At 40.4% G+C, this 22,669-nt stretch overlaps 3 protein-coding genes across 10 annotated transcripts in view; all 3 read right to left on the bottom strand.

Annotated features, from left to right (window-relative positions):
• The window catches only part of LOC109402885 (reversion-inducing cysteine-rich protein with Kazal motifs), a 125,454-nt gene that overhangs the window by 58,177 nt on the left and 44,608 nt on the right, over positions 1-22,669 (bottom strand). The gene's annotated exons all lie outside the window — the stretch shown is intronic.
• LOC109411828 (uncharacterized) lies at positions 4,822-9,760 on the bottom strand. Its single transcript, XM_062859941.1, has one exon. It carries the CDS (start codon positions 8,663-8,665, stop codon positions 7,679-7,681), a length of 987 nt encoding a protein of 328 aa, XP_062715925.1. The 5' UTR covers positions 8,666-9,760; the 3' UTR covers positions 4,822-7,678.
• On the bottom strand, positions 19,399-21,217 carry LOC109411826 (uncharacterized). The gene has a single exon (XM_019685439.3). It carries the CDS (start codon positions 20,599-20,601, stop codon positions 19,516-19,518), a length of 1,086 nt encoding a protein of 361 aa, XP_019540984.3. The 5' UTR covers positions 20,602-21,217; the 3' UTR covers positions 19,399-19,515.

Raw genomic sequence — 22,669 nt, 5'->3', positions numbered from 1 at the left:
CGCTAGGCGGCACCAGTGTGCATTTACAACAAAGTACTTTAACATGGTTTATCTCATGATTCTGACCACGTAGAAACTTCGTGTCCTCAGCCAAGTTTGTCAGGCGGTCTATGGCTATCAAATGGTAGTAAGTTAAGTGAGTAATTCCGCCACTATGTGGCGCCAGTGTGCATTGACAACAAAGTACTTCGGCCGAAACGTCGGGAGAGTAGGAAACTTTTCGTTCTCGACTTAAAGACTGAGAAAGCCACCCAAAAGATCGATCGAAATGGTTTATCTCATGATTCTATGCGCCGACCATATTTTGCTCGGCGGCAGCGTGAGGGCCATTTTTGGCCGTCGGCGGTGGCGTCACGCCGGTGGCAGCTTTCGGCGGCGTGAATCGGCGTGACCAAAATTTGACCATAATGTTACATTGACAAAGCAAACAAGTTATTAATACGCTCTAGAATTTGTAGTCTGAGCTATTTCATGACCATTGATGACATAAACTATTGATTGAATGAATACCTTTTGTAAGTCCTGTTCAGACCCGTCGCTGCGACCAGTGATTAGACCTATTGTGACATTACCCGCATCCTTAGTGTAGTTCATGTTGCAATACTGCATTGCAATTGAAGGCAATACAATAGACATTTTGCTACAGTTTTTGTTTCATTTATATAGAGGGAAGGAATCGCGTTCCTTCAGGGAGGAATCTGAGAAGGAATTCCAGGAGGCACCTTGAAAGAAACTGGAGAAATCCATGAAGAAAATTCTGGGCTCATCTCTGCAGGAACTACTGTATGAAATCCTGAAGGAACTACTACAGAAATCTCTGGTGGTTCAAGAGTCTGTCTTAGAGAGATCCCTGCATAAACTTCTAAAGCAATCCATGATTGAAATTTTCGAGGAATTTCAGAGGAAATCCAGGATTTCCATAAATGAATTCAAGAAGAAATCCTATGGGTTTTACAGCAGAAATCCTCGAAGGAATTCCAGCGGGAATTTCTAAGGGAATTTGAGAAGGAATTCTTTAAGCAAGGAATTCTAGGACGAAAAATATCCAGGAGAAATTCCGAAAGATTTTCCAGCATAAAACCTCAAAATAATTCAAGTGGGAGTTTAGAATAAAGTTAGAAAAAGAGTCCCCAAAGGAATTCTAAGAGGAATCCCCGCAGGAATTCCAGAAAGAATCTTCGAAGGAATCTCCCAAGAAATTACAGGAGAAATTTATGCAGAAATCCCAGGAGGAATCACCGAATAAATTCAAGAAGGAAACCCTGAAGGAATTCCAGGAGGAATTCCATGGAGAATTTAAGGAATTCCAGGAGAAATCTCCGAAAAAATTAAAGGGGAATCACCACAGGAATTCCAAGAGGAAACTTCAAAGTTATTCCAGGAGGAGTTCCCGTGTTCATTTTAGGAGGAATCCCCGACGGAATATCAGGAGGAATACCCGAAGAAATATCAGGAGGAAACTTTGAAGGAAGTCCAGCAGGAATCCACGAAGGAATTCCAAGACAAATCCCCGAAGGAACTCTAAGAGGATACCCCGAAGGAATTCCCGGTGGAATTCACGACGCAATATCAAGAGGAATCCCCAAAAGAATTTCAGGAGGAATCCAGGAAGTCCAGGAGGAATCCCCAAAGAAATTCCAAAAAGAATTTTTCAAAGTAATTCATGAAGGAATCCTCAAAAGAATTCTAGGAGGAACCATCGAAAAAAAAGAGGAATCCTCGGAGAAATTGCATGAGGAACTCGTGGACAAAATTGAAAAAGGATATTCGAAGGAAGTTTAAGGGGAATCCCCATAGGCATTCAAGGAGGAATCCCTGCAGGAATTTCAAAAGCAAATTCCGAAAATAATCCTGCGTGAATCCCAAAGTAATTCCAGCAGGACTCCAGTGGGAACTTCCAAGGGAGTTCGGGTAAGAATCTCCAAAGGATTTCAATAACGGATCAACGGAAAATATCCTCTGAGTTCCAGGAGAAATTCGTGAGTGAATTCTAGGAGAAATCACCGAAGGAATTCCAAGAGGAATCCCCGAATTAATTCCAGAAGAAATTCCCCAAGGAATTCCAGTAGGAAACCCCGAAGGAATTCTAGGTGGAATCTCCGGAAGAATTCAATGAGAAATTTCTGGAGCAATCTCCGAAGAAATTCGAAGAGGAATCACAACAGAAATTCCAAGAGGAACTCCAAAGGAAATCCAGGAAGAACCTTCGAAGTAATTGCTGGAGGAGTTCCCGTAGAAATTCCAGGGGGAATCCCTGACGGAATGTCAGGAGGAACCTCCGAAGAAATTTCAAGAGGAATCCTTGAAGGAAGTTCAGCCGGAATTTCCGAAAGAACTCGAGGATCAATCCCCGAAATAATTCAAGGAGAAATGAATACTTCGACGGAATTCCTGGAGGATGTCCTGAAGAAATTTCAAGAAAAATCTCCGAAGAAATTACAGGAAAAATCCCTGCAGGAATCCCAGGGGGAAGAGGAAACCCCATAGGGAGTTCAGAAGAAATCTCTGAAGAAACTCTAGGAGAAATCCTCGAAGAAATTCCAGGTGGACTCGTGGAGGAATTCTATGAGGAATCCCTGGAGGAAATCAAGGAGGAATCTCCGTAGGAATTCTAAAATAAATCATGGAAGAAATTCCAGGAGGAAACCATGTCAAAGTACTTCGTTTTAAATGCACTCTGGCGCCACATAGCGACGGAATTACGCACTAAACTTACCACCATTTGATAACCTTAGACCGTCTGATCAACTTTGCCGAAGACACGAACATTCTAGGTGGTCAGAATTATGAGATAAACCATGTCAAAGTATTTCGTTTTAAATGCACACTGGCGTCACATAGCGGCGGAATTACGCACTATATTTACCACCATTTGATAGCCATAGACCTTCTGATCAACTTTGCCGAAGACACGAACTTTCTAGGTGGTCAGAATCATGAGATAAACCATGTCCAAGTACTTCGTTTTAAATGCACACTGGCGCCACCTAGCGGCGGAATTACGCACTAAACTTAACACCATTTGATAGCCATAGGTCTTCTGATCAACTTTGCTGAAGGTCTAAACTATGCAGGGGATATGGTTTTTGAGATACAGTTCAGAAAGTGATGAAGTCTTCAGGTGATGCCAAACTTTCTGGGGGTGCTGCAATATTCAACTGGGGTGTTGCAATACTAGACGATGCGATTCCATATTTATGGCGGGTAGTGTAGCTATTGTAAACCTTTGAAGGGTTTTATGGAAAATCAAAGGCTTGTAGGGGAACAAAGCCCAAAATGCCAAGATGGGGTAAAATGGTCCAACTCATAAAATCATTCCTGAATGGGACTTGATCATTGATATAGGTAAATGGTGTCAAGATATGTTTGCATCAAACATTCTTCTAGAAGCTAGGTCACCAAACCCACGAAAAATCCTTTGATTTCCCAATGAAAATTGGCAACTTCCGGTTTTTCGTGCTTGCAATTAAGGTTTTCTGGTGATTTTATTACCAGCCAAGTGTTTCCAACGAGATTGAGGCACACATGGAGACGCATGGTTGTTGATGTCAAAGCTTTCCATGTTAGGGGTCATTCAAATATTACGATCATCGTTTTGCGGGGAGGGGGGTAAAACTCCATTTATTGAGTATACGAAAAAAGCGTGACACAGGGGGGAAAAGGAGTCGGAAATGCCTGAAAACTGATGGACGTAATTTTTGAATGTTTTCATGAAGTGGCATCTTACCCCATGGCAGATAGTCGTTTTGTACCACTTCCGTTTTACGAATCAGTTTTTAAAATCGCTGAAAATCGATGAAAATGCAATAGTTTTGTGAATATTTTTGATGAAGTATCGAGCAAATATTGTCTAGTTGCTGTTACCACTTTGGAAGCCTAACAAATGAGGCTAATTATCATTGAAAACGATGAAAGTTTGAAAAATGGCATTTTACCCCACTTGACCCTATAGATATTTAAGGTCAAAAAAGTTGATTTCGCATAAACTTTAGTTCGACAAATACGCATACGGGAAGGATACTATACGAATAAATAGTATTGGTATACAAAAAACCAATGATTTGATGAGAACAATATAAATAATCGTGGCTCGAAAGCTGTATGGACGAAATGCTGACGAAATTCATTGGATGTGTTTTGATGGCGTGAAATATCTAACGATTTTTTCAATAAAACTGAATCTACTCATTTTTTTTTGTTATCATAGAATCACATCTATAGTTCCATAATCTATATGGTTTTCAGTGTTTTATCCATGAAAACTATCTTATTTTAGGCTTATTATGAGGAGTTAGCCATATGATTGTTAATTTCCGACTACTGTGAGGGAAAACTGCTAACAATTCCAAAAATAATCCAGGTTTCGATATGAATTAAGTTGGGGAATTATTGAGCAAAAAAACGATCCCAGGAAATATTTTTTCGAAAAAATTACTTTGAGTAAAATTATGTTTTGAACGGACAATAAGGCTATAAGTTTATTATGGTCTTGTGAACCATATTTGTCAAGAATTTAATGTCGTAACTTGTTTTGAGCATATCTTTGATGAATATAATTTTATTGCTTGTGGAAATATCAGCCCGTAATCTGTGAAATTTGCGAATGTAGACGATCATTGGTTTGTGCAGAATAAAACGGTATGAATTTCACAATCAGGTCAAAATTTTATCTTGAATAAATAAAAACTGAATTTTTCATTTTTTGAATGAGTGTAATCAGTTTCGTACCTTTTAATTCCGCCCTATGTTGCTTATCCTTTGACAGATACGCGTATTTCGACTACCACTGGTAATCTTCCTCAGTGTCAGTTATCCAGTGGATAACTGACACTGAGGAAGATTACAAGTGGTAGTCGAAATACGCGTATCTGTCAAAGGATAAGCAACATAGGGCGGTATTAAAAGGTACGAAACTGATTACACTCATTCAAAGAGGGTATTCTGCTTAGAGGGTTCGAAAAGTCGGTACAAGATGAATTTTTCATATTTTTCCTACAAAATACAATAAATAAGCTTCATTTGCTTCTTACAATATGTTTTCTAGGTTAAACCATTTTTGATCTGCAGTCGGTTGAAAATGTACCGAATCTAAAGTGCGCAGGCTTTATTTATCATGCATATCGTATCATCCTTAATGTTCAAAGTTAAGATTGTTTTCCTATGCATAAAATCAAATTTGCAACATTTTCAGTTATTTTTTTATGGAAAATGGAATTGAAATTGTTTGAATTGTGCTAATAGCATAAAAATAGGATATGGAAGCTTGATGTCTTAGGATTAAAGAATGTTTAATATTTAGGGGAGACTGAGGAGACTTGATCCCTGGGGAGACTTGTTCCCCCCATATTTGCTCGGAATCAAAAACATTTTTCTTCTAGCATAATTTTTCCAAAACTATTCCTGGACAAATGACTATGTTTTGGCTACAAGTGATTTCGATTGTACATTGCATTATTTTTTAATGGCTGATGGTTTGTTTTCAGTCCTTCAGAAATCTTTTAGGCGATTCCGAAAAATCTCAATAACATTGTGAAAATTGAACCAAATCGTGTCAAAATTTCACAGCACATAGTTTAAATAAAATACTTTCAAACTTATTTATCCTAATAAGGCTGTTGTTAACATATTTTAATTAGTTCAGCTTAGTATACACAACAGTGACATGGGGAGACTTGATCCCTCGAGGATTACACACACATTATACATGTGAAAAATAAAATTCTATTCGGAAGCCTCTATTTACTTGGAATTGTAGTCTATTCAATGATAAAATGTGTCAGATAATTATAACTTTAGTACAAACCAAGAAAAGGGGGATCAAGTCTCCCCATTTTGAAAATACGGCATATCCTTAAAAATAGAGGAAATCTTACAATTTCAAACACTCCATATTCATCAAAAATACAAGAGAACTCGAAAAGAAAATGAATAGGAAGACTCTGGAATTATTTTCCCTTTAAATAAACCATGTGCTCAAAGGGGGATCAAGTGTCACCCATTTTTGAAAAATACATGCCTCCATAAAAATACAATTTTAAAAACTTTGACAATAATTTAAAGGCCTTCTGTTGTGTATTAACTTGCAATAGATATTTACCTGCCATTTTGTACGGAAATCGGATCTAGTTTTGTGTTTTTTCTTAAAGTTTCAGGTAAATTTTGAAAAAGGGATCAAGTCTCCCCAGTCTCCCCTATGCTTGTTGAAGTTATTAAAAGATATCCCTTTTGTCGTGTGTCACTCTAACAGTTCGCTTTAAAATATAGTAACTATCCAATTATAAGAAATAGAAGATTTTTTTTGACAAAGTTGTTTTAAACTAGGTGTTTTTTTTTATTTTACAAACATCCACCGTATCTAGTAGGACAAAATTATTTCGTAAAAACGATTAACTTAAGCTGTATGGTGTCTTCTGGAAAATTTCCTTATATTTCTCAATAATGTTTTTTTAGGCCGCACAGTTCTATATTCCCAATTTGAAAAGATATTCATGATTTTCTTCTAAAAGTTACTTATTTTCGATACAGTGAGGATTCGCTCGTTGGGTCACGACTGCACCCCGATTAGCGAATCTTGTTCGTTCGTTGGGGCAACTGACAACTGATTAAAATGCTCTAGACACACACATGTGACGAGAAATACGTCATGAAACACTGACATACTTGCGCAAACAGTCTGAAAACAAGAGCAGCGATGCGACGACGGTCAGACGTCAAACTCGTTTTGACATCGATTTTGACATTGACAGTGCTTTTTAGTTGGGTTTTGCCCCAACCAGCGAACATCCAACCATCGAGGCGGCCCATCTAACGAGCCGCCAACGAACGAATCGGGACTGTACTTTAGATGGTTATTGATGCCATTCGAAAGATCTCGCATTTATTTTTAAACGATGAAAAAAGTTTTGTATTTAGTGGTTTACAGTATTTTGTATTTGAGACGCTTTGTTCAGTTTACAAAATACGGTGTTTATTTACCATAGAATCATGATCATGACTTTGTGAATATGACGTCTTTGACAAACATGTGTGATATTATATCGTCGGTTTCCTACAATAGGGGCACAACTCAAAATTTGTCATTTTTGAGATTTTGATAGCAAATGATGAAAAACTATGCAAACTTTCATCTCACAAAGACCAGTACCGAAATTCGTTGAGAAACGCGAGATTTTTGCAATTTTACCAATTTTCCGCAATAAAGGCACAACTCAAAATCAGTCAACTTTTTCAATAGTCAATGAAAAATAGTAATCCAAAATTCATGAAACAGATAGTCCTTCAGTCCATCTCCATGATACAACAATCAAAATTCGTTTACTTTTGTCAAATGGTGAGAGAAATAAGTGTATTTGCAGGAGGTGCTACAAGATTGCCAATTTTCAAACGCTCATTCTGAAAATTCACATTTTTTGAGTTGTGCCACTATTGCAGGAAACCGACGATATGTAAAAAGTATTATAAATATGAAGGAAATCATTTCTTCTGAGGTATTTCAATTTCAGTACGATTTTTCTTTAAAAAGTGGTTCTCTCGAATTCGTTCATTATTTAAGTGTAATAAACAATAATTTATTATTTTTATGGATAGCACATTATATAAAACCATTTAAAAGTAAAATATAGACTACATACTCATAATTTTAAACACTGCCAAATATGAATGGTTAAGGTATCTAGACTTATCTCGCGCTTCCAGCATTGTAACGTGGCTTCAAATCTTCATCAAGGCATGTTCTCTGTGCAAGAACAAGCCCTGCAGCAACCCTGAAGATTTTGGCTGAGAAGTCAGGATCAGCATACTTGTCCGGACATTTAGAAACCTGAAAGACACGGGCACATTCGTTGCAATTTTCACGCAGCCTGGAATCTACACATGATTGGATTTCTGGACTCTTTATCTGAGGTGCTGGAGTCTTATAGTTGCGAATGTAGACACGGGTCAGATTCAGTGTAACTCCATCATAAAGTCCTTCGGCCAAATATTGGCATCGATACAGGCACTGAGTTTCAGGAACTTCTGGAAACACTCCCTGAACATATTGTTCAAGCAATTCCTTGGGTGTTCGCAAAAGAAGCATGCAATCGACAGCAGCTTGAACGGCATCCAGCTGTGGTACTGGGAGGTACTCTTCGGAACTTTTAAGATTGCCATATTGGTGGTAGTAGCACAAGAATGCTTGATAGGCATTTGTGCAATCATCTTGGCATGGGGTTACTTTAGAAGCGACACAATCCTGAGTACGTTTTGCATAACAAGTATCGGCACAACCCGGCGCAAAGTAGCTTTCAATAACAGGCCCATGCAGTCCGGAATTGTTTCCTCCAACAGTCCACCATCCCGCATTGATACCAACACACCGAATCAAACACTTCAAAGTAGGATCCTCCGTAACATAATTATTGGCCGCAAGGTTGTCCACGGATCCTGGTGTGACTTGCAGATATTCAGCACATTCGTCCAATTCTTGCCGGAAACTCTTCAGCTGGTAGGCAAAATGTGACTCCTCAACATTTGTTGGAACTGATGGTGGATAATACACAGCCGTTGCTGATGCCACGATAGCGGCAATGTACAAAAAAGTTGAAACACTCATTGAGCCAGCACTGGAAACTGTTTGGAAAACAATATGTAATTGAAGCGGTGGATGACCTAGAAATGATACCATGCACGTCTTTTTCTCCGCTTTTTAAAGTAACGCTTTATTGCATACATTTTTTGGAAGCGTGATGATGGTCTATAAATATGAATGTTTTTTTGTACTCAATTACGAAAGGGTCAACTTAGAGGATTGAAAGCCTGGGTGAAGTTCCAACTATGTAGAATAACCACATACGCATCCATTGATGTCCGATAGAGCACGGTTTGCTCAATAGAAGTTTTTAGTTGTTTTTTTTTCAGCATTATTCTCTTCGTAATGTGATGTTTTTAAAACCTGCTGAACTCAGAATCGACGTAAAAATATTACCATTTAAAGTTAATTGTATAGTATAAGGTTTCAGGCAATTTGGCCGACAAATACAACACTACCGACAATATCTGAAGCCATATTAGATAAGGTAAACCGGGGTAAGTTGAAATGGGTGGGGCAAGATAAGACGAGAAATTTTTCAATAGTTTTCAAAATAATTTGTAAAGATTTTCTAGGGTAAAAGCTCCCTTAGTGGAGGTAGTACCAATAGTGGTGGTAGTGGCAATTTAGCACTATTTCGACCATAAAGCTTGCAAATGACATTTTTAATAGATGCATCATACCTAATTCATAATATTAATTCGGTTTTGTATTCAGGATTTGCCGAAAAACCTATCTTAAACAATTATTTTCCTTATTTTTTTGCTCTTTTGCACCTATAGTGGTGGTAGTGTTCCTATAGTGGTGGGTCCCATAAGAATTCAACGGGATGCGCCACTATAGGAACCAATTTTTAATTTTACCTCCATAATAGGAACCGTGTACCTATAGTTGGTGCAAGTGATTTACTAGCAAAAACTGAAATAAACAATGGTTTTTCCTAGCAAATTTAAGTAAAAACCGATTAACGTTTTCAGACTTTTTATTTTGTGGTATTATCAATTTTATTCAATTATTTTACTACAAGGAGTTACTAATAGCACCACTATTGGTCCATTTACCCTATACCAAAAGTTGTTTGGTTAAAATACAATGTGTTATCAAATTTAAATTATTTTTGTAGATTATATAACATCATGTTTACACGCTGTTTCATCTTACTACACCCGTTTCAACTTGCCCCGGTGTACCTTAGTCAAACAAGGAATTTATTGTGTTTTCATTAGCAAAAGCCTAATATGTTTACACCAAGGTATTTGTACTGTTTAACGACGATCAAAAATGTTGAATCAGTTTGACGAGTTATAGTTCTAATTACTTTTTGCCTTTCTCGTACACTAAGTGTACTGGAAAGGCTATATGTTCACTACAAAAATGACTTTTTGATAGAAGGCCCGGAGAGTCGAGTCACATATACCAATCGACTCAGCTCGACGAATTGAGGTGATGTCTGTGTGTATGTATGTGTGTGTGTATGTGTGTGTATGTGTGTGTGTATGTGTGTGTGTATGTGTGTGTGTATGTATACAAAAAAACTCACATCACTTTTTGGCAGTAAACCTCAACCGATTTTAATGACCGATGGTTTATTCGACGCGGAATCTGGTCCCATTGTTTCCTATTGAAAATGGTTCGGATCGGTTCAGCCGTTCCGGAGTTATGGACATTTAAGTGTTCCGGACCAGTACCCTTGGAAGGGGCCATACATAAAAATGGAGCAAACACATACATGCGACACATCAAACTGTGGCGTTTTGGATAACTTGATAAACAATTAGCAAGAAAACATTTTCAGACCATATCTGAACCGGTTATGTTCCGGAACCGGTTCCGGATGTCCCGCTGGAAGTGGTCAAATATAAAAGTGATCCAAACCCATGCATGCGACACATCAACCTGCGGCAATTTCGATAACCTGATGAACAGTTAGCAAGAAAACAGTCTCAGACCATATCTGAACCGGTTGTAACCCGGAACCGTTTCTGGGTGTCTCGCCGGAAGTGGCAAAATAAAAAAAATACCAAAGCCATGCATGCGACACATCAAATTGCGGCAATTTCGATACCCTGATGAACAGTTAGCAATAAAACAGTCTCAGACCATATCAGAACCGGTTGTGTTCCGGATCCGGTTCCGGATATCCCGCCGGAAGTGGTCAAATATAAAAGTGAACCAAATCTATGCATGCGACATATCAAAGCGCGACTTTTTTGATAATCCAATGGCATAAAAAAAGACTCAGACCTTATCTGAACCGGTAGTGTTTCGGAACCGGTTCCGGATGTCACGCTGGATGTGGTCAAATATACAAGTGATCCAAACCCATGCATGCGACACATCAACCTGCGGCATTTTCGATAACCTGATGAACTGTAAGCAAGAAAACAGTCGCAGACCATATCTGAATCGGTAGTGTTGCGGAACAGGTTCCACGAGCTCCACCGGAAGTGGCCGTATATAAAATTTGACAAAACTTTTGCATGCGGCACATCAGATCTAGGCTTTTCCGACAACTTCATGACCGGTTATCTAGGAAGTATGCTAAGATCACATTATGGACTGTTAGTAGTTCCGGAATTAGTTCCGAGTTTCCCTCCGAAAGCGGCTAAATATAAAATTGTACCAAACCCATGCATGTGACACAGCAAAGCGCGGAATTTTTGATAATCTAATAAACATTTTCAAGCAAATAGGCTCAGACTACTTAAGAGACTATCGGTAGTGTTCCGCAACCGGTTTCGGGCCGGAAGTGAAACCAAACCAATGCATGCGATACCTCAAATCACGGCTTTTTAGGTAACATGATGAACAGTTGCAAGAAAATAGACGAAAGCCATATCAGTGTGTTAGAGAAACGATTCCGGGTGTCCCGCCAGAAATGGTCGAATGTAAAAGAGAACCAATATATGTGACATATCAATGACTTATTCAGTAACATGATAAACGGTCAGCCAACAAATAATCTCAGCCCATATTTGGGAGAACCGGTAGTATTCCAAAACTGGTGACGAGACGAGTAACCCACCGGAAGTGGTAAAATATAGAAGGGAACTAAACCATAGCGGCGTTTTTGATAATCTGATAAACGGTCAACAAGAAAATAGTATCAGGCCACATCTAGAACTTGTAATAATATTTCGGAATCGGTTGCGGGTGTTCCATCGGAAGCGATTTAATAGAAGTAAACCAAAATCATGCATGCGATACATATAATCGTGGGTTTTCCAAAAATTTCCTGTACGGTTGGCAAGGGGCTGTCCATTAATTACGTAAAGGTTTATGGGGGGAGGGGGGGGTTTGAGAAATCTTACGCGTCATACAAAAATATTTGCGTTCTCATACAAAAAGTCTTACAAGGGGGGGTGGGGGTGTCGAAAAATCGTAAAATTTCCCTTACGTAATTAATGGACAGCCCCCAAGAAAATAGCCTCAGATTACATTAATTTTTAGCTTCTTAGGTAACCCGATGAACAATTGACAAGAACATAGTCTCAGACCATATTTGATACAACCGGAATCGATTCCAGGTGACCACTCCAAACGCGAAATTTAACAAAACCCATGCAAGCTGTACATCAAATAGCGGAATTATAGAAGTGAACAAAATAAATGTTAAAGCAATATATCAAATCGTGGCTTTTTTGATAGCCTGTAAACGTTGGGTAAGATTATAAGTGAAGAAATGGCCAAAGCCTTTATATATATATGCATATATGCAAAAGAACAAAGTCGTGACCAAAGCGATCCCTTCAAATCACACAATTTCTGGTTCCAGCGGTGTAAATGTATAGTAGGATGGATCAACGTTTTATGGAAAAAATATAATTTAATCGCATCAACACCTTATACAGTTTTCAATATTTCAATCTTCAATCTCCTTTTGCTTCTAAAATTACTGCTCACAATTTGGGTGCGTCTGGTTGAGCCCTCACTCTTCTCATTGCGATTGAAATTTGAATGGAAAGTTTACATTTTATGCATTTTTCTCGTAAGAAGGTCAAATTTTACATGAATCGTGTTACCAATGGTAAAAAATAGCCTAAAGAGTGCTAAATTAACATTGGCGAAGATCACAAAGTGATCTGTTATTGTGAATAAAGTTAAGCTTCTTCATGCACCCCGCTGCCGTAGTGCATGAAATGGAGTCATAATGTCCCTAATGCACGACTAGGGTTTAGGCCCGTGGTCACCAAAGTGCGGCCCGCGGGCCGCACGTGATGTCCAGTTCTCTATGTTTCCGTAGAATTCCTTGAAATGTTTCTTTTGGAAGCTGTTCTACTCCAGAAATAATCAAGAATAACGTATCGAATGTTTCACAAATCGACCCAGGTGTTGCAATATGAGCAGTTGAAAAAATGGGCCTGAGGATCACTTTAGGCGGTCAAGCAGTCAACTGAGAGGTCTGATATTTGTCAGCTCTGTATTGATGTTGAACTTTACATCGGAATATGTACCATCAATAAGTTTCCCAAATCGATGATGGCTTTGTTAAAATTGTTGCTTTTCTATATAAAGTGTTTTCAGGATTCAGGAACATTTTGGCTAACGTCGACGGAAAGTTCATGAGCTCATATTCGACGAGAAAGACACTATCACCACTAGGTAGATTAATCTGGGTTTTTTGTAGTTCCTAACTCTGGTAGCATAATTTTGAATGATGCGAAAGTAATTTTGATTCTCAAATCAATAATTCAAAAAAGGCACTGTCATAGATAATGAAAAAAATAACTTTTCTGGAAGGTTTCTGCATGGAAACCAACAGCTCTTCCTTTTTGCTACAGAAGATCCTCAACGGGGTCTCCACAGTATTATTCTTAAAAGTTAATAAGGCTAGAGTTATACCTACAGTATTTTATTTAAAGAATACTTCGTCTTACCACGAAACACAGAATAGGTGTGGAGCTCGCTCTCGCACACGAAGCAAGCATGATCGGTCGTCTTTGCGGTTGTGGCACTTTGCCGCCGACCGACGGACTTGGTGTGAACGCAGAGGCGGATAGTCCACTGACAGTGTGCGTGGACCTATTCCCGTACCTACCCGCCGATGGAAGCTGGGGGACGATGGTGATGGGTGACATAAATTACATACAAAGCGGCATTGCTTCATGCCGCTCTGTTATGGTTTTATGACTCAGCGGCATAACTCTATGGCTTTACGGCATGCTTCTATGACTCAGCGTCATGAAGTTGCATAAGGCAGCATCCATTTATTACGTAACGCTATAATCATCATTTCGACCCCCCTCCCCCTCCGTAACGCTTTTTTGTATGGAAACCCAAAGTTTTTGGGTGGGCCGTAACGCTCGGCCATACTCCCCCCTCCCCCTAGAGCGTTACGTAATTTGTGGACGGCGCCTAAAGGTAAACAAGAAAAGGTTTGTCGTAACGTCCTTGGCAACCATGACTATTTTTCTGAAAATTGTAAAAAATATTTATGATAAGGTCTGGGACCATTTGGGCAGGAGCACCTATTTTGGGCACTTGCTGCCATAACTCAGTCAATTTTCAACCGATTGACTTGATTTATGAGACACGATCAGTATCTAAACATGTTCAAAAATTCAAGTCAACCGGTTTGAAATTGACTGAGTTATAGCAGCAAGTGCCCAATATAGTTGCTCCTGCCCAAATGGTCCCGGACTCTATTCGTTGTTTTTGTCATGATATTATGACTTGTAGTCCTGATATCATAAAGCAGCATACTTTATGATTTTATGACTTTTTCGTCATGTTTTTGGGAACGGATTTTCCCGTGTTAAGTTGAAACTGCCAAATATCTTGACAAAACTTCATCTGACCATTTTCTCTTTGGATATTTAATCGGTTTTCTCACATCCACCATCGGGATTTGGCCGCTAGGTTATACTTGTGGCACAAGAACAAACTGGACATGGCCCAAAAGCTATATTTCAATGTAGTGTTTCGAAACCTGAGCCAAAACTTCTGCTATAATATATATTTTTCAGGGGAGTCAATAAATCGCAAAAAAAAACATTTACGAAGTTTTTAAAGTTTGTCAAAAATCGCAATTGCAAAATGTCGAGTCGCTCCGGATTACGTGCAGTTTCGGATACCACACAGAAATTCCGCATACCTCACTCAAGTTACGAACAGCGATTTGTTAATCACTCCGCTTTCCGATGTGGTTACACTTCTACTATTATTGTTTATTTTTGAGCTTCTTAATAATGACATTTCCATAGACAAATAGACGACCAAAGCTTGAACCAAAGCGTCACAGACAATAGACATACAAACGACAAATATAACATAAATCTAATTACCGCAAAAACAAAGAATTTTATTGATACCGACATAGTGTTGAAAAATAAAATTGACCCAATCATTCGTTATAACGTGCTGGCATTTTTGAAATTCTTCTGGTGCGCTTGGGTGGTGGCGTTTCTTTAGAAATCGGGCTACGAGTCATCTCATTCTCGGTAGCTGTTTTTGCATCTGCCGTAGCTGCACCTGTCACAGCGGGATCTGTCGTAGCTGGATCTGTAGGATCTGGATCGGTCGTTGCATCATGCGGAATGGGCCATCCCCCTGAGGTGCGCTACAGGCCGACGATATCCAACTCCACTGCCAACAAGAACAACAACGTCACTTTCGCCTCTCTGAATCACCGAACACTCCGGTCGAAAGCTGGGCTCCAATTCTCCCGTCTCATAACCCTTGATCATGACGGCGTCTCCAATTGTTACATCTGCCCCTTTGGCGTGCTGTCGCTTATCGGGGCACAGCCTCCCCCGCAGTGAAGTGCTAATGAAGGCAGCAGGTCCCTTACAGGTCCTCCAGTAAGCAGCTCCATCGGAGACCCCCCGGCAACAGAATGCGGAGCGGTGCTGCAAGAATACACACAATCCTCAAGCGCCCTCCTCCAGGCATCCCATAATGACCTCCCAACTCGCAACGCTCGGAGCATCCCCTGGTTCCGTCGTTCGACCAACTCACTCATTTGGGGCCAGTAGGGGATGACACCAAGGATGGCACGGACTAGTTGGATGCTTCCCGCTGGTACAGCAGCTCGAAAACTCCTCGCTGGCAAATGGAGGTCCATCATCCGTTCGAACCGCTTCAGGACAAGTGTGCTCCGCGAACACTCGCCCCAGTGCCTCGACACTCTTGTGCGCACATGCTGTCCTCATCTCAATCACAGTCAAAAATCGGCTGCAGCAATCAACTATAACCAAAAGTGTCACACACTCCTTTGCAGAAAAAAAAATCCAATGCCAAATCCCGCCACGCACGATCAGGCATTTCTTTACGTAGCATCGGCTCAGGATTTCCTTATTGGCTTACTGATGCACACTCTGCACACTCTTGCACACGATTTTCCACGGAACGGTCCATATACGGCCATATTCTCATTGAAACAACTCCAGGATGACCCCTATGTGCGATATCCAACGTACCCTGCTGAAGCCCCGATGGAAAAATGACTCCACCATTTCTCACCATTAGATTATCTATGACCCCCAGTTCCTTCGGATAAAACTGATATGAAATCATCTGTGATGGCCACACTTGAGATTCAATAGCCTTCGCAACCTCTGTGGGTACGTCTTCATTACTGGCTTTCTTTCTAAGCTCATCCATCGGCCGTCACCGACAAACATAGTGCTCCGAAGTCTCATCGAAAGGTGGATCTGTCCGCTGACACAGCCTCGAGAAGATGTCCGAGATATTGTCGGCTCCAGGAACATACACAACTGCGTCAACACAGCACCAAGACCCACTGCTGACGCATCCACATACAGTTCGGTTGGGTCATTAGGGTCAAAGAATCCCAGACGATAAACAGTGCCGGCTAGCTCGCTGCAAAGGTCGTCAAATGCTGTCCTCTGCTCAGTACCAAACAAATCCACCTCACCCCTAACGAAACAACGCAAAGCTTCTAACCTCTCCCCTTGTCTCCGGCACCCTAAAGCTTCTGATTGCTGCCACTTTGTCGTCGGCAGGACTTATACCATGACCGCTGATCTTGAAACCAAGTATCTCCAGCTCCTCCACCTCAAACAAGCATCCATCCTTGTTCAGCAAAGCGTGATTCCTCTTAATTACAGCCAACACCTTTTGTAACCATTCATTGTGCTCGGTTAGTCGCTCTCCACACCACAACATCATCGATACAAACTATTACCCCATCAATGCCCGCCAACATCTCGCTCATTCGTTGAAAAATCTCTGGCGCGCAATTTATGTCAAACATTAGGCGCCTGAAACGCATCAGACCCCCGCTCGTCATGAAGGTTGTTACCTCTCGCGATTCAGGATGTAGTTCCACGTGGTAGTAGGCAGAGGAAACATCAAGCTTTGGGAAAACAACCGCTCCTTTGAGCTTATTAAGAAAAGTATCGAAAATTGGAAGTGGATAGTGCTCATGTTGTATCGCTTGATTGGGATATCGCACATCAATACATAGCCGCATATCATCAGTCCCCTTTGGGACCACTACCATTGGAGAAATTCAGTCAGATGGCCCAATAACTGGTTCAATCATATCGGCATGGAGCACTTCCTGAAGCCCCTGATTGACCCTAGCATCCATTGCCACAGGGACTCTGAGGTAAGCCAACTTCCTTGGAAGCATGGTGTAATCAATCAACAGCTCCACCTGGACGTTCGGAAATCTTTGAAACGCAACCCTCTTTTGGACAACACTGTATTTATACCTCTAACCCTTCTTTCAACACCGTGAGATCCTCAGTCGTCTCTTTGCTAAGCAGACATCGTTGTGCCCCTTCAATCATAAAAGAAATCCGCATAATTCTTGGGCTTTGTATCATGAATCGCTATCCAAGCTTCAAAAATGGCCAAAACCCGCAAGGGTTCCTGAGAAGCATACGCTGTATACTGTCAATCGCATTGAAACCCTCTATTCTTGGCGCTACGGTCTTCAACCGGTCTCGCATCTTTTCAATGTCGTTACACTCTCGGTGTGCGCTACGGTCTTCAGCCGGACTCGCATCTTTTCATTTCTTCTTCAGTTGTGCGCTACGGTCGCCAACCGGACTCGCATCTTTTTTTTACTTCATCCTCGGTGTGCGCTTCGGTCATCAACCGGACTCGCATCTTTTCTTTTTTCTTTTCTTCACTTCGATTTCACTTTTAAGCTTCCAACTTCTAGAGAATCGATTTTCACTTTAGAACTTGCGACATCCCTCACGATGCCATGGAATTTTTCAAATCGTCCCCGCAATCAATAATCTACATCGTACACAATCCTCTCAAGCATACACACAATGATCACTGATCGAACATGTAGCATCAAGAACTCAAAACATCCATTTATTATCGTTCAACTTTCAAGTCCCCTCTCAAAAACCGGAACCGCAGTTTAAAGGAAACTTACCGTAGCAAACAAATCGTACCGGCTGCGCCAAATTGTCGAGTCGCTCCGGATTACGTGCAGTTTCGGATACCACACAGAAATTCCGCATACCTCACTCAAGTTACGAACAGCGATTTGTTAGTCACTCCGCTTTCCGATGTGGTTACACTTCTACTATTATTGTTTATTTTTGAGCTTCTTAATAATGACATTTCCATAGACAAATAGACGACCAAAGCTTGAACCAAAGCGTCACAGACAATAGACATACAAATGACAAATATAACATAAATCTAATTACCGCAGGGTACATCAATAGTGTTTATGTACTCTACACAAAAGAGTCCAACTTCTGCAATGAAGTGTTTGGAATACAAGAGATTCCCTAAAATTGTAATTATGGCGAAACAGGATGCATTCCCTCATTGTATCGTTTTTGATCCGACAATTCTAGGCAAACATGAGTATGCTACTTTTATTTTTCTATATTGACATTTGTTCATAAAGTAATTGTTCAGTATGTATTTGCACAATAAGTGTTTAACACTTCAAATTATGTCAAATCAATATAATTCAATAAGAACAAAAAAAATAATTCTGGGTTTTCATTGAAATTTAATAAAATCCCTTTCAAACGCCGATTATGAAAATTCAAATTTTTTAAGCTGTGCCCCTATTGCAGGTAACCGACGATATGTTTTATCGACTCCGTTCCACGTACCCGATGGTCACTAGCGTGGGCAGCTTTTACTTTTTTCTCCACCCTAGCTAAACACGAGAAAGAGGGGTCAAGTGCAGGAGGAAGCCTCCTGCCTGATGGTTGGACGTGAGGAGATTGAAAGATGGAAGCAGCACTTCGATGAGCCCCTGAATGGCATGGAGAATGGAAGCATGGGAACCCATGTATGCATGCAACGACTAGTCCAGTACAGTAAAGGACGGAAATGATCCAACTCCCACGCTGAGAGAAGTTACGGATGACATTCACCAGCTCAAAACCAACAAAGCTGCCCATCCAGATGGGCTTTGAAAAGTTGGCCACCTGTCTGCACCGGTAGACTGTCAGAATCTGAGAAACCCAATAGCTACCGGAGGAGTCGAAGGATGGGGTAATCTGAGAACTTCAGAGCGCTATCCCAGATCATCGTCCGTCGTCTGTCACCTAGAACGAATGAGTTCGTGGGAAGTTATCAAGCCGGCTTCATCGACGGCTGGTCGACAACGGAACAGATCTTCACTGTACGGCAAATTCTCCAGATATGCCGTGAATTCCTGGTCCCCACGCATCACCTGTTGATCGACTTCAAGGAGGTATAGGACAGTATCGACCGCACAGAGCTATGGAAATTATGAACATAAACGGCTTTACTGGGAAGCTCACAAGACTGATCAAATAGTGTTTATTACCATATACACATAAGCAGAATATTTTTAATTATTAGGAATATTTAAAATAAAAGATTTTATTTACCTTTCCAGCAATTCAACGATATATTTTTTAAATTATCAAACTATTATTTACGCTTCATAACACGATATTTATTTTTAATCCACATAATATTGTCTGAACAGTAAGCAGTCGATTACCTTTACTTCCAAATCAATACGTCTATGAACCACAGTTGTACATGCAACCAGGAGTGGGTGCCGGAACTGGGGCTGGCGTTGGAGCTGGCGTCGGAGCTGGAGAAGGAGCTGGCGGTGCGGGTCCTCCTGCATTATATCGTGGATTCAAGTCTTCATCTAAGCATGTTCTCTGAGCAAGAACAAGCCCAGCAGCCACCTGGAAGTATCCAGCCGAATGGTTTGGTACACCATAATCCTTCAAGCAGGCGTGCCCAGCCCAGAACCGAGCGCATTCATTACAGCTAGGGGCACCAAGAGCGGAATCCACACAAGCTCGCGTTGCTGGGTCCTTGATCTGAGGCGTAGGCACAGCATACTCGCGAATATAGCTACGAGTCAAGTTGAAAGTAACTCCATCATAAATTCCTTCAGCCAGATGCTGGCATCTGTACAGACATTGAGTTTCAGGAACTTCCGGAAACACTCCCTGAGCATATTGTTCAAGCAATTCCTTCGGTGTACGCAAAATAAGCATGCAATCAACAGCAGCTTGAACAGCGTCCAACTGTGGCAGCGGAATGTATTCTTCGGAGCTCTTGAGGTTACCATATTGGTGGTAGTAGCACAAGAATGCCTGATAAGCTTGCGTGCAATCGTCTTGGCACGGGGCTATATTGGCACTGACGCAATCCTGAGTACGCTTCACGTAACAAGTATCGCCACAAGCGGGGGCAAAATAGCTTTCGATGACCGGTCCGTGCAGTCCGGAATCGTTTCCTCCAACACTCCACCATCCAGCGTTGATACCGGCACACCGAATCAAACATTTCAAACTGGGATCATCTGTGACATAGTTATAAGCCACGAGGTTTTCAACGGATGCTGGTGAGACTTGAAGGTATTCCGCGCATTCGTCCAGCTCTTGTCGGAAGCTCTTCAGTTGGTAGGCGAAATGTGACTCCTCAACATCTACGGGAACCGATGGTGGGTAGTAAACGGCCGACGCAGTTGCCGCAATGGCGACAATAAAAAGGGCAACTATTATGTTCATTAAAACTGAATTTGTCGACCTATGCAAAAAATGAACAATTTCAGCGGTGGGTGACCCGAAACTGATGGCATAATTCATTCTTTTTGTGGCTTTTATAAAAATCGCCTGTTTTGCACGTATTCCAAAGGCGTGATGATGTTGTATAAATACAAGTAGATTGCGTTTATTTCAAAGGAACTGGGTTGGATGGTAAGTTGGTTGGATGCTTTAATTGGTATTTTAACTTGTTTTAACCAGTATAAAACTCAGGAAGACATATTTTCCTATATGGCATTTCTGGGATGGTTGAACTTCATAATAGAGACTCTGGCAAATTTGATCACATCATCATAACCGCCCAGATAGTACTCCGTGTCCAATAAGTTCTCAAACAAAATACATATTTAGGAAACATAATTTTATTTTGCATCTGATATTCGTATTATCTGAATAAATGCACGTTTTGAATTTGCATACGATTTTCAATAATGTTATTTTCTATTTGTTTTTATAAGCCTAGCAGTACACTTCCGTTTTCTGGAATCCGTAGGTATGCTCCGGCACGCAAGAAAAATGTTCAAAACGTTTTTCATTCTACGGTAGCTAAATAGAGTCCGTAAGATTTAATTTTGAATTTTTATCCCTAGTGTTGTACCAAATTGGAATACTAAGGCTAAAACATTTCAATTTTTTTGATGATATGGTAAGAAATTTGAAAATAGTTTGAAAATGACCGTTACATTAAAGATCTTTGCGTTGCGTTGCGTTGCGTTGCGTTGCGTTGCGTTGCGAGGTAACGGAGTAATTCGTAGATTGCATACTGAAAGTTGTCATGTTATATCTTTAATACTTCTATTCCAATTGCTTATGGAATGCTGTTTTGGAAGGAACAGCTATCCAATCAGAGGATGAAGTAAGAAAGACATGAAAACTTCCATTGCCGGCCACTCCCATCTTCTCCGTCACGAGGATAGGAAAGGATGTGATGATATGACACCTGCTTTACGAAAGGTCAGCGACTTACCGACGCCCCCATAGTGTCAAGGAGTTGGATATTAGGAATGGGCTGATTTGGGATTCACTATAAGCGAGTGAAGAGTCAATATTCAGATTATGTAAGTATAGTTGAGTAGACCATGTAGATGTGTTGGTGTGAGTGTAAGTGTTTTAGTATATTCAAACACCAACGTTGGGAGTGACGTACCGTCGATGGGGGTGACAATGGGTCTGGGGGGTGAGATTGGGTCAAAACGGAGAAACATAAAATTTGAAATAGCTCATCAACTATGACTAATTTATATTGAAAACTTTATATTATTTTAAAGAGGAGATGTTTTTACACATCATGATGCAGAAAAAGATGTTTAGCAATAATCGTTTTTGGTTCAAATTGTGGCTAAACTAATATGATGAAACTAGTAGTAAATCACTCTGAAAAAATTTCTCCTTCACAATGTTTCACACAAGCACCTAACCATATATTTTCTTATAACTAACTACTGTAGGTATTACCTGGTTGATGCAACGAAAAAAGTGGGCTGTCAATGAACTTTTTATATAAAATTTCAATATTTTCGACCCTATGTCTAAATATTAAAAATGGGGGTGAGATTGGGTCAAGTGTGCACATAACTATAACTAAAAATTGAACTTGTTATCCAGTCCCCATTTGATGTAAGAGTGGTGCCATGTTTACCGTATCTTCATAAAAGTACGCTTTTTTCGAAAATATGTCGAAGAAGTGTCAAGCGAGTGTGTTCATATGTTTAGTGCTTAAAATCATTTATAACAATAAACATGGGCAGCTCCTCTAATCATCATCTAACGTTTAGTGTACTGCAATATCGTTATCTCACAAAATAGACTTAAAAACGTTCTCCACTCATTTTTGAAATTTTAAGGAAATATCCTGAAACTACCAGACAGTAGTGGGATCTAGGAAATACAGGGGCTATAAAACCGGTAACATAGTACAATGTCGGAAAGTGAATGAACGTCGAATTTTGGTTTGGTTGAACATTTCTCATGCAATCTTTCAATGCATCCCTCCCTTATTGTAATCCTCCCCCCCTCCTCTCATGGAGGTTGAAACTTTAAATGAGGATGACTATGGTGGCTAAAAATGGCGATACAGCATACAAACGTTATTTTATCAAATTTCAACATT

This window comes from Aedes albopictus, chromosome 3 (genome assembly GCF_035046485.1).
Source record: "Aedes albopictus strain Foshan chromosome 3, AalbF5, whole genome shotgun sequence".
In the NCBI taxonomy this organism is placed as follows: Eukaryota; Metazoa; Arthropoda; class Insecta; order Diptera; family Culicidae; genus Aedes; species Aedes albopictus.
This window is presented reverse-complemented; position numbering and strand designations above follow the sequence as displayed.

Excerpts from the sequence above, each read along its gene's own strand:
- LOC109411828 (XM_062859941.1), bottom strand. The coding sequence starts at position 8,665 with ATGGTATCATTTCTAGGTCATCCACCGCTTCAATTACATATTGTTTTC.
- LOC109411826 (XM_019685439.3), bottom strand. The coding sequence starts at position 20,601 with ATGAATTATGCCATCAGTTTCGGGTCACCCACCGCTGAAATTGTTCAT.